Consider the following 16,996-nt stretch of genomic DNA (forward strand, 5'->3'; position numbering starts at 1 on the left):
AAAAATCCACGAATATGATGGAAAGTATTCATAAAAATTCACGAATATCCTCGAAAATATCTTTAAAATTCCACGAATATTCGTGAAAACATCCTTAAAAATCCACGATTATCGATGTATGGAACATCATGCAAAACTATTATTAAAAATCCATGATTATAGATGTCTCTAAGATACTTGAATATGAATCCACGATTGTGGATGTCACGAATATTTTTATGAATCCACGATTATAGATGTCTTGAATATCCTGGAAAGTATTCTTGCAAATTCTCTAATATAGATGTCTCGAATGTCCTTGAAAATATTCTCAAAAATCCGTGTTTATCGATGTCTTGAATATCCTGGAAGGTATTCTGAATAATTAATTTTTTTGATGTCTCGATTAACCTGGAAAATATTCTTAAAAATCCACGTATTTGAAAAATATTCTTAAAAATCCACGATTATTGGCCAGTAGGTCCTTGAAAAAATATTCTTTAAAAAATTATTATTGGCCAGTAGGTCCTTGAAAAAATATTCTTAAAAATCCACGATTATTGGCCAGTAGGTCCTTGAAAAAATATTCTTTAAAAAATTATTATTGGCCAGTAGGTCCTTGAAAAAATATTCTTAAAAATCCACGATTATTGGCCAGTAGGTCCTTGAAAAAATATTCTTTAAAAAATCCACGATTATTTTGGCAAGTAGGTCCTTAAAAAAATATTCTTAAAAATCCACGATCATTGGCCAGTAGGTCCTTAAAGAAATATTCTTAAAAATCCACGATTATTGGCCAGTAGGCCCTTGAAAAAATATTTAAAAAAAAACATACACGCTTATTGGCCGGTTGGTCCTTGAAAAGATATCCTTTAAAATTGACGGTTATTGGCCTGTAGGTCCCTGACAAAAAAATATTCCTTAAAATAACCACGTTTATAGGCCGGTTGGTCCTTGAAATGATATCCTTTAAAATTGACGTTTATTTGCCTGTAGGTCCTTGGAAAAATATTCTTTAAAAATACTAGTTTATTGGCCTGTTGGTTCTTAAACAAAATGTTTTAAACATTCATGATTGTAGTCTTGCAAGGCCTTAAAAATAATGTTTTAAAAATCCTCAAGCAGAGTCCTATTGGTGATTGAAAACCTATGTTTTAAAAATCCACAATAACAGTCCTCCCTGATCCTTCAAAAAATAAGTTTCATAAATGCAAGATTTAGTCCTGCTGGTCCTTCAAAAAGTGTGTTTTAAAAGTTCACAATTGTAGTCCTGCAGCTTCATGAAAAATACGTTATAAAAATCCATGATTTTAGTCCTTTAGCTCCACGATTATATTCCTATTGGTCCTTGAAAAAATATGTATTAGAACTCCATAGTTAAAATTCTGCTGTTTCCTGAAAAAAATAAGTTTCATCGTGGATTTTTTAAAATAATACTTTTTTGAAGGACCCTCAAATGTGGATTTTGTAAAAAATATTTATAAAAGGATCTTCAAACTTGGCTTTTTGAAAATAATGTTTTTTCCAGGACCTTCAAACAGGGGATTTTTTTAAAGAATATTTATAAAAGGGCCTTCAAACTTGGACTTTTGAAAAGAACATTTCTTTAAAGGACCTTCAAACGTGGATTTTTTTAAGGATATTTTTTCCAGGACCTTTAGACATGGATTTTCTTAGGAATATTTTTTTTAAGGACCTTCAAACTTGGAATTCCGAAACGAATATTTTTTCCAACCGGTTATTTTTTAAATAATATTTATAAAAGGGCCTTCAAACTTGGACTTTCGAAAATAATATTTTTTCAAGGACCTTCAAAAGGGGAGTTTTTTAAAGAATATTTATTTCAAGGACCTGCAAACTTGGGCTTTTGAAAAAAAAAAAATTTAAGGACCTTCAAGCGTGTATGTTTTTTAAAAAATAATTTTTTCCAGTACCTTCAAACATAGATTTTTTTAGGAATATTTTTTTCAAGGACCTTCAAACTTGGACTTTTGAACAGAATGATTTTTTGAAGGATCTTCAAATGTGGATTTTTTAAGAATGGTTATAAAAACACCTTCAAATGGTGATTTTTTTAAGGAGTACTTTTTTCAAGGACTATATTTAAATGGATTTTAAACTTGGACTTTTGAAAAGAATATTTTTTAGGACCTTCAAATGTGGATTTTTTTTAAGAAAATTTTTTAAAAGGACCTCCAAATGTGGATTTTTTTAAAGAATATTTTTAAAAGGACCTTCAAACACGGACTTTTAAAAATAATATTTTTTCAAACGGGGATTTTTTAAAAGAATATTTTTTAAGGACCTTCAAGTTTTGATTTTTTTTACGAATATTTATAAAACGACCTTCAAACAGGGATTTAAAAAACAACCTCCCAATTAGCCCACACCCTTCTTCAGGACTTATCTGAAAATCAAATTTTACACACACACATAATCATACAATGCGGATAAATTCAGATAAAAAGTAGCACATTTCAATGTGAAATCAAAACCGAAACCAAACCAACCAAAAAAAAAGAAACTTTTTGCCATTTGAGTTTAACCGACAATCACAACAAACAACGAGCCGAACGAGAAGACAACGGTACTACAACAATAATAAATTTTCCATAAATTACATTTGTTACACAAAGAATACCAGAACCAAAAACAAAAACGAGAGAATAAAATTTTGCCGACCAGAGATAACAATGCCCTGAGATAGACAGACAGAGATATGGAAATCCAATGACAGCAGATGAATGAATGCAAAAAAAAAAAGAATCCTAGACAGAAAGGATTCAAATATCAACACATCACACACACACACGCAGATACATGCAACACTCACACACATGCCTAGTTACAAAATCTGAAAGGTCCTTAAAAATTTATTTATTTGGTTAAAACGAATATTCGAGCGCGTCACGTTTGGTAAATATTATAAAAATTCATTTTAAAATCGACAATCCAATTCAATTTAGGAAGAGGATTGTTGTTTTTGTTACATTCGTTCGTTTGAAAGGTAAAACAAATCCTTTCGAATGAAAAAGAAAACAAAATGAAATTTCAAACAACCAGTCGTGGAATTATTGTTATTGCCAATGTTAGCGAGTGAACGAACAATCAACCGGACAGGTCATATAACCGTTTGTGGAACGGAAATGTTCTGGAGGCAATGAAAAACGCAAACACACACAATGAAGCGAAATCTAACGAAAAAACAAAACGGAAACTGCAAGCCAAACATAACCATAATCGTAAAAGAAAATCGCCAGATTCCGGTAACTGGGACCGGTTGTTTCAATGACTTTTAAATGTTAGAGCGTCGGACGTTTTGTAGTTCTAATGTGAGACTGTTCCGCTGATATAAGGACTTTTGAAAATAAGCCAAGGAATTTATTAAAAAAAAAAATCAGAGATAAAGACAGAGCCTTTATCATTCATATTTTTTTAAAAACATATTCTAAAAGACTGACTGATTTCTGAAAGAATATTTTTTCAGGGTCCACAAGACATTGATTTTTTAAAGAATATTGCTTTCAAAACCCAAAAAATATGGATTTTTAAAAATAATACCTTTCGAGAACCAGCATTTATAGATTATTTCAAGAGTATTTTTTAAGACTAACAGAACTTTCTCACAGACTTGGATTTTTAAGGACCAATAAGGACCAATTGATAGATTTTTAAAGGATATTTTTCACATTGACAGTGAGACGTGATATTTTTAACAAAATGTTATTTTTCTAGGATGCAGATTCTTGAACATAGACTGATTTAAATGTCCACGATTAAAGCTCTGTTTGCCCCTGCAAAATATGTTTTAAAAATTCACATTTCCCGTCATAATGGTTTTTGAAAAAAATAAGTTTTAGTCCTGTTGGTCCTTTAAAAATTAACATTTCAGATCTGGTTTGTCCATGAATAAATTTGTTTTCAAAATCCAGGATTTTAGTCAAGTTAAACCTTAAAAATATGTTCTAAAAATCCATGATAACAGACCCAAGTCCTTAAAAAATTATATTAGAAAATCCACGACCATAGTCCAGTTGGTCCTTAAAAAAAAAAAACAATTTTAAAAAATCCGAGTTTACAGTTCTGTTGGTCCTTGAAAAAATTTGTTTGAAGAATTTACAATTTTATTTATTCTTGGTCCTTAGAAAGTATTATAGTCCTTTAATATATAATCTGGGATTTTTAAAACATTTTTTTTTCAAGGACCAAAGAGACTATCGTGATATTTTTAAACATATTTTTCTAATGACCAAGAGTACTAAAATAGTAGATTTTCCAAACTATTTTTTTAAGGACTTACAGAACTGTAATCGTGAATTTTTAAAATCACTATTTGCAAGGACTAACAGGATTTTTTTAAGGAGGAGCCCATAGAAAAATATTTTTTGTCCTGTTAAACCAGGATTTTAGTCGAGTTAAACCCTAAAAAATATGTTTTGAAAATCTTCAATAATAGTCCCAAAAGTCCTTAAAAAGCATTTTTAAAAATCCAGGATAAGTCCTGTTGTTCCTTAAAATAATCTTGTAAATAAACCTGGATTTTAGTCCTGTTAATCCTTGCAAAAAATGGTTTAAAAATCAACAGTCCTGTTGGTCCTTGATAAAAAATTTTTTAACTCTTTATTTTAGACCAGTTTGGTTTTTTTCCGGAACCTAAGACGTTGTTTTTCATTATTATTTTTTTTTCTAGGACCAATGGCGTAGTTTTTATTTTTTTTTCTGTGATTTTTAATTTCTTTTTTCGAGGATCGAAGACATGGATTTTTCAAAAAATAATATTTTTTTCTAGGACCAAAGACGTGGATTTTTTGAGAGAATATTTTTTCCTAAGACCAATGACGGGTATTTAAAAAAAAGGATATATTTTCCTAGGGCCAAAGACGTGGATTTTTAGAAAACTATTTTTTTCTAGGACTAAAGACGTGGATTTATAAAAAAAAAAAAACAAAAAAAAATATTTTTTTCTGGAAACAAAGACGTGGATTTATTAAAAAAAAATATTTTTTCTGGAACCAAAGACGTGAATTTATTCAAAAACTATTCTAAGACTAAAGACGTGGATTTAAATAAAAAACTATTTTTTCTAGGACAAAAGACGTGGATTTATTAAAAAAATATTTTTTTTTAGAACCAAAGACGTGGATTTTTTTAAAAAATATTTTTTTCTAGAACCAAAGACGTGGATTTATTTAAAAAATATTTTTTTCTACAACCAAAGACGTGGATTTATTTAAAAAATATTTTTTTCTACAACCAAAGACGTGTATTTAATTAAAAAATATTTTTTTCTAGAACTAAAGACGTGGATTTATTTAAAAATCCATTTTTTTTCTCAGCTTTTCGGATTTTTTAAAAAAAATATATATTTTCTCAGAAAAAAATCGTGGATTTATAAAAAAAAATATTTTTTCTTAGATTCTCAGATTTTTTAAAAAATATATATTTTTTCTATAAACATTTTCTCTGGTTTTTCGACCTTTTTCGATGGTTAATAAAAATAATTATTTGAGCTTGAGGTCAAACTTTTTGGTTTTTTAATTATTTATTTTTCTTTTTCCAATATTTCGAAGCTCTTTGAGTTTCATCTTCAGGGTGATCTACAAATTAAATAACAAAACATACAACATATTAACATTATCACAGCACAGGACATAAACATGTAAAAAAACGCTTACTTGCAAATAATTAAAATAATAAACTTAAAACTAGCGTAGTGTGACTACTACCGTCAAGTGTTACTATTGCACTGATAATTATTTGCATATTGCACGATCTCTTTTTGTTAAATGCCTGTAGCAGTAAGCTGTGTTGTCCGTGTCTGCTTTGCTGTTTATTCTCTTTGTTGTTGATAAACTATTGATGTGAAGCATCTCTATCGTTAGTCTCTTGTTGTAGTGATGTTCCGTTTGTAACACTCTCACGTCATCGATCTTGGGTGTATGGTTGTACTGTTTACAGTGTTCGGCTAACGCTGTTTTTTGTATCGAATTATTGTTTCTTAATTTGATGTCTGATTTGTGTGCTGACATCCTAGTTTTTAGTTTGTTTTTTGTTGTGCCAACGTAATGTTTTCCGCAACTTTCTTCCTTGTTACCACCACATTCAATTTTGTAAACTACATTATGTTTGTCCATTTTTGGTATTTTACTTTTCATGTTTGTGAATAAAGATTTTGTTGTGTTATGTGAGCTATGTGCTATTGTGTATTTATTTTTGTCATATATTTCTGACTTTTCCAATCTTTCTGATATATTCGGTAAATATATCAGGGATTTGTATATCTTCGGCGGGTCTGTTTTCTGCGAATCTCGACTTGAATGTTTATTCTTATAATAATTTTCAATTAGGGATTTGGTTATATGTAATGGGAAGTTATTATTAATTAGAATGTCTTTTATTTTTAATTTGTTTTGGAAATGAAATTGTTCGTCGCTTATTGTTAGTACTCTATTTATTAAGTTTTTCGCTGTATTGATAATTGTTCGTTTTGTGTGTTTAGAGTAGTAATTTATTATTCTACCTGACGCTGTAGGTTTTTGATACCAATTTATATTTATCGTATTATCTGCATTTCTTATTACTAATGTGTCCAAATATGGGATTTTTCCGTCGCATTCTTCTTCCAAAGTAAATTTATATATATTTTTATATTTTTTCAGAAAAAAGTCGTGGATTTATAAAAAAATATTTTTTCTCAGATTTTTTAAAAAATATTTTTTCTCAGATTTTTTAAAAAATATATGTTTTCTCAGAAAAAAGTCGTGGATTTATAAAAAAAAATATTTTTTCTCAGATTCTCAGATTTTTTAAAAAATATATATTTTCTCAGAAAGTCGTGGATTTATTAAAAAAATATTTTTTCTCAGACAAAAGTCGTGGATTTATTTAAAAAAATATTTCTTTCTCAGACAAAAGTCGTGGATTTATTATAAAAATATTTTTTCTCAGACAAAAGTCGTGGATTTATTTAAAAAAATATTTTTTCTCAGACAAAAGTCGTGGATTTATTTAAAGAAATATTTTTTCTCAGACAAAAGTCGTGGATTTATTAAAAACAAAAATATTTTTTCTCAGACAAAAGTCGTGGATTTATTTAAAGAAATATTTTTTCTAAGACAAAAGTCGTGGATTTATTAAAAACAAAAATATTTTTTCTCAGACAAAAGTCGTGGATTTATTAAAAACAAAAATATTTTTTCTCAGACAAAAGTCGTGGATTTATTTAAAGAAATATTTTTTCTCAGACAAAAGTCGTGGATTTATTAAAAACAAAAATATTTTTTCTAGGACCAAAGACGTGAATTTAAAAAAAAAATTCTAGGACCAAAGACGTGAATTTAAAAAAAAAAAATTCTAGGACCAAAGACGTAGATTTACAAAAAAAAAAATATTGAGCGTTTTAAATATTCGCTTATTGGTGGTGCATACTTTTACGATGCAGATTCTTCCGAGCTACAAAATCTTTTTGAAGTTTATTACGGACTAGTCTATTTTTAGGCACTTATTTTTTTTCGTGTTAAAAGATTATATTCATTGCTTATCAAAGACTAGTCTCCTTGCCATATGCCCCATAATTTTATCTATTGAGCCATTGCAATAATAAGAGAGAATTAAAATTGTGGAAAATACTTTTAGGCGGACTTTTTATGTATACATTTCATGCAGAAATAGTTCAGGAATTAATTAAAATGTGTCGTTGTAACTATTTTAGATTAGTAGTGGTGCATTCTTTTAGGCACCCACATACTTGTTTTTTCGGATCATATTATTTTTCAAGGTTATTACAGACTAGTTTTTCAATATGCATTGAGCCATTGCAATTTTTAGAGAGCAATTCATTTGTGGTGCATAATTTTAGGCGGACTTTTTATTTTGACGCTTATACTAACGATTTTGAAGTGTTGGAGATTTTTTCTAGGTCCATACTTTTGGCATACTTCATTTTCTTTGAATTGTAAATATATAACTTGTAACTATCTTCATTCCAAATTTGATCTATTGAGCCATTGCAATACTAAGAGAGCGGTATAAATTTGTGAAGCATACTTTTAGGCGCCCATAAAGTATTGATTATCGTAATCATATTTCAAAAATAAGCTAAGCGTTATTGTATTTTTCCACATATAAGTTATTTTCTACTAATTGTATGTAATTCTCACATTAAAATCTATAAATTTTAGGAACTTTCGTACTCACCTCTACTGAAATTGTAAACAATGGTGCATGCACCGGACCAGTTTGTGACTCCAACTTGTAAACCAAACCATGCCGCAGCTCATTTAACATGGCTACTGTATTCTTTGGTTGTGGTACACGTTCCTTGCTGGTGCGTGGTTTCTTCTTTGGTGTTCCTGTAAGGAAATTACACAAAACACGAGATTATAATAGAAAATAGAACTTTTTTTCTAAAAAGTTTCCTAAGATTTTTAGAGCCAATACGTTATAAAAAAATATGATCGCCTAAAAATATGTTCTAGGGAAACATTTCTTTTTCGAAAAATGCTTCCTTCCTGTAACATTGAAAAATATATCAAAATTTTGGAACATAGATTTTTCAGACTAAAAAAATCTCAATTATAAAAAAAAAACTTAATTCCTGACGACCAATATTATTGAAAAATTTAAAAAGTTACCAACTCTCAGTTCATTAGGATTGATATTTGTTTTTAAAAAAAAATATTCAATTTAAAACGATTGTTTTTTTTTTTCTGGAAAAAAATTTGCCTTTTCTTTTTTAACAATTTTCAATTTTTAACAAAATCCTCAATTCTAGATGATAAACTCCAGCTGTCTCCAACTCCAGAAGACAACTTTTTTCTTTAGAAAAAAATACATCGGCTCCTCAAGACAGTTTCTTGATGTGAAATTTATTTCATAAAGAAAAAAAATGGTGCAAATACTAAGGGGAGTTTTTTTTTCTTTGGGGGGGGGGGCTTATATCGTTTTTATGAGCATTTTGGTTATTCAAAATTTTATTCCGTTGTGGGGCAGTACCAGAGATTTGTCGTGCGCTTCAGCCATACAGACGAACGCTTTAAATGTTATATTCCCTCTGTAGCCATATGACCCAGAGATACAAATTCCCCAGTTCCTTAGGACCAAATTAGGACCGAATATTATCACGAAAATATTCTGTAGGGTGTATTAAAGCCTTGGGCCCACAAACATTTTGGCCGCAGACCATGGACATTCCAACAGGACTCAGCACCATCGCACTCAGCACGCCACAACCACTACTCAAGAATGATTACAAAATAAGGTTCCTCGCTTCATGTCCAACGCACAATAGCCACCAAAATCTTCGGATAACAATCCGTTGGACTATTGTGTCTGGCACTAAAAAATACCATAGTGTCGATCACCTCAAGAAAGCGCTTCGCCGGGAATGGGCAAAAAAATACCGCAGAGCAACCTTTGGGCAGCGTGTAATGGTTTCATTGACCGTTTGAAGGCCATAAGTCGTGCCAAAGGTAACCAATTCGAACTAATCTAAACTTATTCTAAAATTGTATGCTATTTCCGACATTTTTTGCTTTCATTCAATAAAATTTAACCAGTAAAGAAAGTCTTAACGTTGGGCGGGGCCGGCATTATGATATCCTACACCACTTTGCTAATTTAGTAGAGCTGCGCATAACAAAAGTTTTTATGGGAGATATGATTATAATTATAATTTAAAGTTCAAAGGACTAAATATGCCGAAGCATTTGTATCTTATAAATTCGGAGTTGTATTACCCATTTGGGCCACAATTAATTTGAAATCGGATAAAGATATATAGGAGAACTATATCCAAATCGGAACCGATCTCGATAAAATTTGGCAAAGATATTTCTGAGCTGTATTTGATATATTGCCCCAAATATTGTTGTTACAGAGTGCATATTGCGGCTGCAGAGGACTAAAATGACGAATCGGATGAACAATATATATAGGAGTTATAGCTATATCTGAACCGATGTTCACCAAATTTGACATACTCGCTTCTAGACTCAATTCGGTCGTAAGTGATAAATTTCATCCCATTTGGGAAAATATTAGACATTTGGTGCCCAATAAAAGGTAAATCGGACGAAGTTATATATGGGAGATATATCCAAATCTGAACCGATATCCATACAATTTAGCAAGGGTATTTCTGAGCTATATTTGATATATTTCCCTGAATATCGTTGTTACGGAGTGCATATTACGGCTGTGGGTTACAAATATAACAAATCGGATGAACAATATATATGAGAGCTATAGCTATATCTGAACCGATTTCGATTAAATTTGGCATACTCATTTTCAGGCCTAATTTAGTTGTATGTGTAAAATTCCATACTATTCGGGCAGATATTACACGTTTGGTGCATAATAAAAAGTAAATCGGACGAAGTTATTTATGGGAGATATATCCAAATCTGAACCGATCTCGATAAAATTTAGCAAAGGTATTTCTGAGCTGTATTTGACATATTTCCCCAAATATTGTTGTTACAGAGTGCATATTACGGCTGTGGGCAACAAATAAAACAAATCGGATGAACAATATATATGAGAGCTATAGCTATATCTGTACCGATTTCGATCAAATTTGGCATACTCATTTTCGGCCCTAATTTAATTGTATGTGCAAAATTCCATACTATTCGGGCAGATATTAGACGTTTGGTGCACAATAAAAAGTAAATCGGACGAAGTTATATATGGGAGCTATATCCAAATCGGAACCGATCTCGATAAAATTTGGCAAAGATATTTCTGAGCTGTATTTGATATATTTCCCCAAATATTGTTATTACAGAGTGCATATTACGGTTGTGGAGGACTAAAACAACAAATCGGATGAACAATATATATGGCAGCTATAGCTATATCTGAACCGATTTCGATCAAATTTGGCATACTCATTTTCAGGCCTAATTTAGTTGTATGTTGGAAATTCCACACTATTCGGGCAGATATTACACGTTTGGTGCACAATAAAAAGTAAATCGGACGAAGTTATATATGGGAGCTATATCCAAATCTTAACGGATTTCGATAAAATTTAGCAAATGTATTTCTGAGCTGCATGTGATATATTTCCCCAAATATTGTTGTTATAGAGTGCATATTACGTCTGCGGAGGACTAAAATAACAAATCGGATGAAAAATATATATAAGACCTATAGCTATATCTGAACCCATTTCAATCAAATTTGGAATACTTATTATCAGGCCTAATGTGGTTGTATGTGCGAAATTCCATACTATTCGGGCTGCTATTACACGTTCGGTGCACAATAAAAAGTAAATCGGACGAAGTTATATATGGGAGCTATATCTAAATTTTGACCGATTATCTCCAATTTCAATAGGGTTCGTCTTTGAGCCAAACAAATGATTTGTGCAAAATTTCATCTGGATAGGACAATAAATGCGAACTGTACTTTGTTTACAGACATACACGGACAGACGGACAAACAGACGGACGGACGTGCATAAATCGACTCAGAATGCGATTCTATGCAGATCATCAAAAGAAACTATGGGTCTATCTCGTTTCCTTTTGCCTGTTACAAATAAATGCACAAAGGCATAATACCCTGAACACTTTGTGGTGTAGGGTATAAAAAATCATTCTAAATTTTTGGGGGTTTCAAATGACGAAATTAAAATACTTCCTAAAACATTGTGTGCAAAGATAAAGAAAAGCTCTTTAAATAGCTCATTGCATTTGAAACTATAGCTGCTAATTTGCCTCTCAAAGCATTGATGGTTATCAATTATAAAAAAAAAGCTTGGCGAAACACAATTCGACATCATCAATGAGGGGCATCCCCAAGTAAAAGCTGTTTTTTGTTTGTTTGTTTTGACAAGCAAATGCTTCGTCGACTATAGACTATAAACAAAATGATGACGAATACACACAACAACAATCTGACCACAAGTGATCATGAAAACCCAGAGCAAAACAATAACAATGCCGGCACACAAAAAAGAGCGCTCAGCGACTCTTGTTTCATTACCAATAAATTCTTTAAAGAGTTCCAATTCTTTGCGTTTCATTTCTTCAGAAAGTGACGTCTGCCTCTTCCGCTTCATGCATTGTTTTGCAAACGTCACTTTATTCTCCAGAGAAATTTCATTCTCAATTTGCCTCCCCTCTTCATCGTTGCTTGAATTGGATGGTTCACTTTTGCTTTCCAATTCACTCTTTGGATCTTCTTCACTTTTTGTAATTTTCACGAGCAGAGATTTTATTTCGGTGATCTCTTTTGACAAATCATTTATTTTCTTTAACAAATCACAACAATTTTGAGGACCACCACTGGAATTTTGGTCCACATTTTCTAATTTATGGCCACATTCTGTGCGAAACATTGTGCGACACTCATTGCAAATAAATCCAAAATCTTCATCCATTTGATCGGAAGAAACGCGCGACGCTACCGACATTTTGTTCTGAACTCGTTACGTTCTTAATGCGTACTGAAGCATTCGGGGAGCACATAAACGGGAGAGCGAAATTGAGAGAGGGAGAAAGAGTTGGGGCAATACAACGGTTTTATAAACAAAAGTAATGGTGAGAGACCGGCAATGACTAAACTTGTATGGAATTAACAGGGATGTCGATTGGGAAAAATACCAAAGAGAGGAGAAATACAAATAAACTAGGGGGTTGGGATAATTTGCAGATTTATGGAAAAAAAATAGAATTTTTCCATTTTTAAGAACAATTGTTTAGGACCAAATCAAATTAAGACCCGTAAAGAAAGTCTTAAAGAAGGGCGGGACTGACTTTATGATACCCTACACCACTTTGCTAATTTAGTAGAGCTTCGAATGACAATAAACAAATTTTATGGGAGAATTCAATCATACACGCTATGATTATAATTATAATTTAAAGTTTAGAGGACTAAATATGCCGAAGCATTTGTATCTTTTAAATTCGGACATGTATTGCTCATTTGGTGCACAATTAATTTGAAATCGGATAAAAATATATATGGGAGCTATATCCAAATCGGAACCACAGTCGATAAAATTTGGCAAAGATATTTCTGAGCTGTATTTGATGTATTTCCCCGAATCTCGTTGTTACGGAGTGCATATTACGGCTGTGGGTAACAAATATAACAAATCGGATGAACATTATATATGGGTGCTATAGCTATATCTGAACCGATCTTCACCAAATTTGACATACTAGCTTCTAGACTCAATTCGGTCGTAAGTGCCAAATTCCATCCCATTTGGACAAATATTAGACTTTTGGTGCACAATAAAAGGTAAATCGGACGAAGAAGTTATATATGGGAGATATATCCAAATCTGGACCGATTTCGATAAAATTTAGCAAAGGTATTTCTGAGCTGTATTTGATATATTTTCCCATATATTGTTGTTATAGAGTGCATATTACGGCTGAGGATGACTAAAATAACAAATCGGATGAACAATATATATGGGAACTATAGCTACATCTGAACCGATTTCAATCAAGTTTGGCATATTTATTTTCAGGCCTAATTTGGTTGTATGTGCAAAATTCCATACTATTCGGGCTGATATTACACATTTGGTGCACAATAAAAGGCAAATCGGACGAAGTTATATATGGGAGCTATATCCAAATTGGAACCGATCTCTATAAAATTTAGCAAAGGTATTTCTGAGCTGCATGTGATATATTTTCCCAAATATTGTTGTTACAGAGTGCATATTATGGCTGCGAGGACAAAAATAACAAATCGGATGAACAATATATATGGGAGCTATAGCTAAATCTGAACCGATTTCGATCAAATTTGGCATACTTATTTTCAGGCCTAATTTGGTTGTATGTGCAAAATTCTATAGTATTCGGGCTGATATTACACGTTTGGTGCACAATAAAAGGCATATCGGATGAAGATTTATATGGGAGCTATATCTAAATTTTGACCGATTATCTCCAATTTCAATAGGGTTCGTCCTTGGGCCAAACAAATGATTTGTGCAACATTTCATCTGGATCGGGCAATAAATGCGAGCTGTACTTTGTTCACAAAAATACATGGGCAGACGGACGTACGGACGGATAGACGGACGGACATGCATAAATCAACTCAGAAAGTGATTCTATGCAGATCATCAAAAGCAACTATGGCTCTATCTCGTTTCCTTTTGCCTGTTACAAGCAAATGCACAAAGACATAATATTCTGACCCCCTTTGTGGGGTAGGGTATAAAAATCTAGAAGAGCCCTTTAGAATAAATCTGAAGGGTTCTGAGAGTACAAATGTTGATTTTAATGAATAAAACTAGAAGCTGCCGATGCGAAATATTTTTATGGGACTGTAAATTCAAAAGCGTGGATTTAAAATAAAAAGACAATGAATATTTTTTTTAAATAATTTATGGACTCCTGAGATTTTTTTTTAAGAATTCCTCAATGAATTTTGAAGAATGTTTAGGCCGAGGTTAAAATAATTTTTTTAAGAGCATCGGAATCCCAAAATATTCATTAACATTTGCCTCACGTTTTTAACCCAATTTTTAAAAAAAGAACCAAAAAGACCCTCTCTAGTCAGATTATTTTGCAAAGTAAGCTTTTAAAATGCCCATGCACGTGTCTACTATTTTTGGCTCTACTTTCATAATCTGCCAAATTTTCCCTGTAATTATTTAAAAAAAAAAAACAAGTAAAAAAACATTAAGTTCGGCCCGGCCAAACTTTTAATACCCTCCACCTTAGGGTAAAAGAAACATTAGAAGAAATGTGGCAAAAACCATTAAAATGCCGAATATCGGGAGGTACCGTTATATGGGGGCTACACCAAAACGTGGACCTATAATTACAATGTTTCGCTACACAAACTAGGACCCATTAGGACCCACAAATACCAATTTTTAGACAAAGCAGTGAAAAAATGTGGTAAAAAAAAACTAAAATACCGAATGTCGGGAGGTACTGTTATATTGGGGCTATACCACAACGTGGACCTATACATGCAATGTTTTGCCACACGCTCAGGGACCCGTTATGACCTACAAATACCAATTTCCAGACCAATCCGTGAAAAAATGTGGCATAAATCATCAAAATACCGAATATCGGGCGGTACCGTTATATGGGGACTATACCAGAACGATGGACCGATATATCTCACTATCAATACCAACCATCCTAGACACAATGCAAATAGCTCTGCTAAATTTTGGCGCTCTACGTCAAATAATGTGGGCTGTATCGTGATTTCAACAGACAGACAGACAGACAGACGGACATCGTTAAATCGACTTAGAATTTTATGCTGATTATGAATATATATACTTTATGGGGTCTAAGACGAATATTTAAGGATGTTACAAACGGAATGACAAAGTTAATATACCCTCCTTTCCAAGGTGGAGGGTATAATAAAATTGAATTTTGCCGCACAGTGATATTATTTGTTATTGTGCGGCGTTTGAAATTAAAGTGGAAAAGTAATTAAAAGCAATTTAGGTCAACAACTAAATTCAGTTGATCCATTTCGGAATAGATTTCCATCTACATTGGAAGAAAGCTTTAAAATAATATATTATCAAAAAACTCACCTGAATATTTGGATCCTTCATAGCGACGCTTCGAAGGTGATTTGCGACTGTAGCCATTCATGTCGTACGATGGTGTTAATACGTTCTGTAAAGAAATGAAAAATATTTAATTTAATAATAATAATTTTTTTACAGTAGAAGAAACTGGCAGATTTTCAAACTAAAAACGTGTAATCCTGAAAAACAAGGCTAAAAGATGTCGCCCAATAATAAAACAAAAAAATCATCGTGTTTTCCATTTCGCATTCTAATTAAGCCATCCACACACACATAGAGAGGGACAGAGAGAGAGAGGGAGAGGGAGAGAGAAACAGAACAACTAGAAATTGTTTACAATTTCGTTTGATTTTTGCGGTGGAATTGACATGGCCGGTTGTGGTCTCATTATCGACAACATTGTGTCCATGTAGTTGGGCGACTGTGTGTGCATTCAAGTGTTTGAAACCCAGAGCTAACCAATTTCCGTTTCCTGTTTGCGTTTTTCCACCAATTATTTATTAATTAATTTTCGTTGTTCTAATTGTTGTTTGAATTCGAGTGACCGAGTTTTGTTTTTCTTTTGCTGTCCAGAAAAAAAAAACACAAATATTTGTTTGCAGCATCTATTCGTACAACAATGTTTGGATTTAACAACAATTTGCAATTGTTTGCGACTCAAAATGGTTGTATTTCAAAAAAAAAATAAAACAAGGGAAAAACGTTGTTTGGCCAAATTTATGCTAATTCGATTTAAGTTGTTTTTTTGGCATAGCGCGAAATTGTAAATAACGTTTTTTATACCCTACACCACAAGGTGGCCAGGGTAATATGTCTTTGTGCATTTGTTTGTAACAGGCAAAAGGAAACGAGATAGAGCCATAGTTCCTTTTGATGATCTGCATAGAATCACATTCTGAGTCGATTTATGCATTTCCGTCCGTCTGTTCATTTATTTTTTTTTTTTAAACAGAGTACAGTTCGCATTTATTACCCGATCCAGATGAAATTTTGCACAAATCATTTGGTTGGCCCAAGGACGAACCCTATTGAAATTGGAGATAATCGGTTAAAATTGAGATATAGCTCCCATATATATCTTCGTCGGATTTGCCTTTTATTGTGCACCAAACGTCTAATATCAGTCAGAATAGTATAGAATCTTGCACATACAACCAAATTAGGTCTGAAAATAAGTATGCCAAATTTGATCGAAGTCGGTTCAGATATAGCTATACTTCCGATATATATTGTTCATCCGATTTGTTATTTTTGTCCTCCGCAGCCGTAATACGCACTCTGTAACAACAATATTTGGGGAAATATATCAAATACAGCTCAGAAATACCTTTGCTAAATTGAATCGAGATCGGTTCAGATTTGGCTATAGCTCCCATATATAACTTCGTCCGATTTACCTTTTATTGTGCACTAAATGTCTAATATTTTTCCAAATGGGATGTAATTTGGGACTTACGACCGAAT

The 16,996-nt window shown here is 32.1% G+C and overlaps 1 protein-coding gene across 12 annotated transcripts in view; it reads right to left on the bottom strand.

Moving 5' to 3' along the window:
- Positions 1 to 16,996, bottom strand: part of LOC101888568 (double-stranded RNA-specific editase Adar) — a 288,710-nt gene that overhangs the window by 159,929 nt on the left and 111,785 nt on the right. For 10 of the 12 annotated variants that reach the window (XM_059121966.1, XM_059121962.1, XM_059121967.1 and 7 more), the window contains 2 exons: positions 15,536 to 15,620; positions 8,176 to 8,330 (listed from right to left, as the gene is read on the bottom strand). In XM_059121966.1, coding sequence (XP_058977949.1) covers positions 8,176 to 8,330; positions 15,536 to 15,620 — 240 coding nt within the window. Of the gene's footprint in view, positions 1 to 8,175; positions 8,331 to 11,976; positions 12,421 to 15,535; positions 15,621 to 16,996 lie in introns of those variants that run through there. The other 2 variants (XM_059121960.1, XM_059121958.1) reach the window with 1 other exon arrangement.

Source organism: Musca domestica, unplaced genomic scaffold, assembly GCF_030504385.1.
Source record: "Musca domestica strain aabys unplaced genomic scaffold, Musca_domestica.polishedcontigs.V.1.1 2, whole genome shotgun sequence".
Lineage (NCBI taxonomy): Eukaryota > Metazoa > Arthropoda > Insecta > Diptera > Muscidae > Musca > Musca domestica.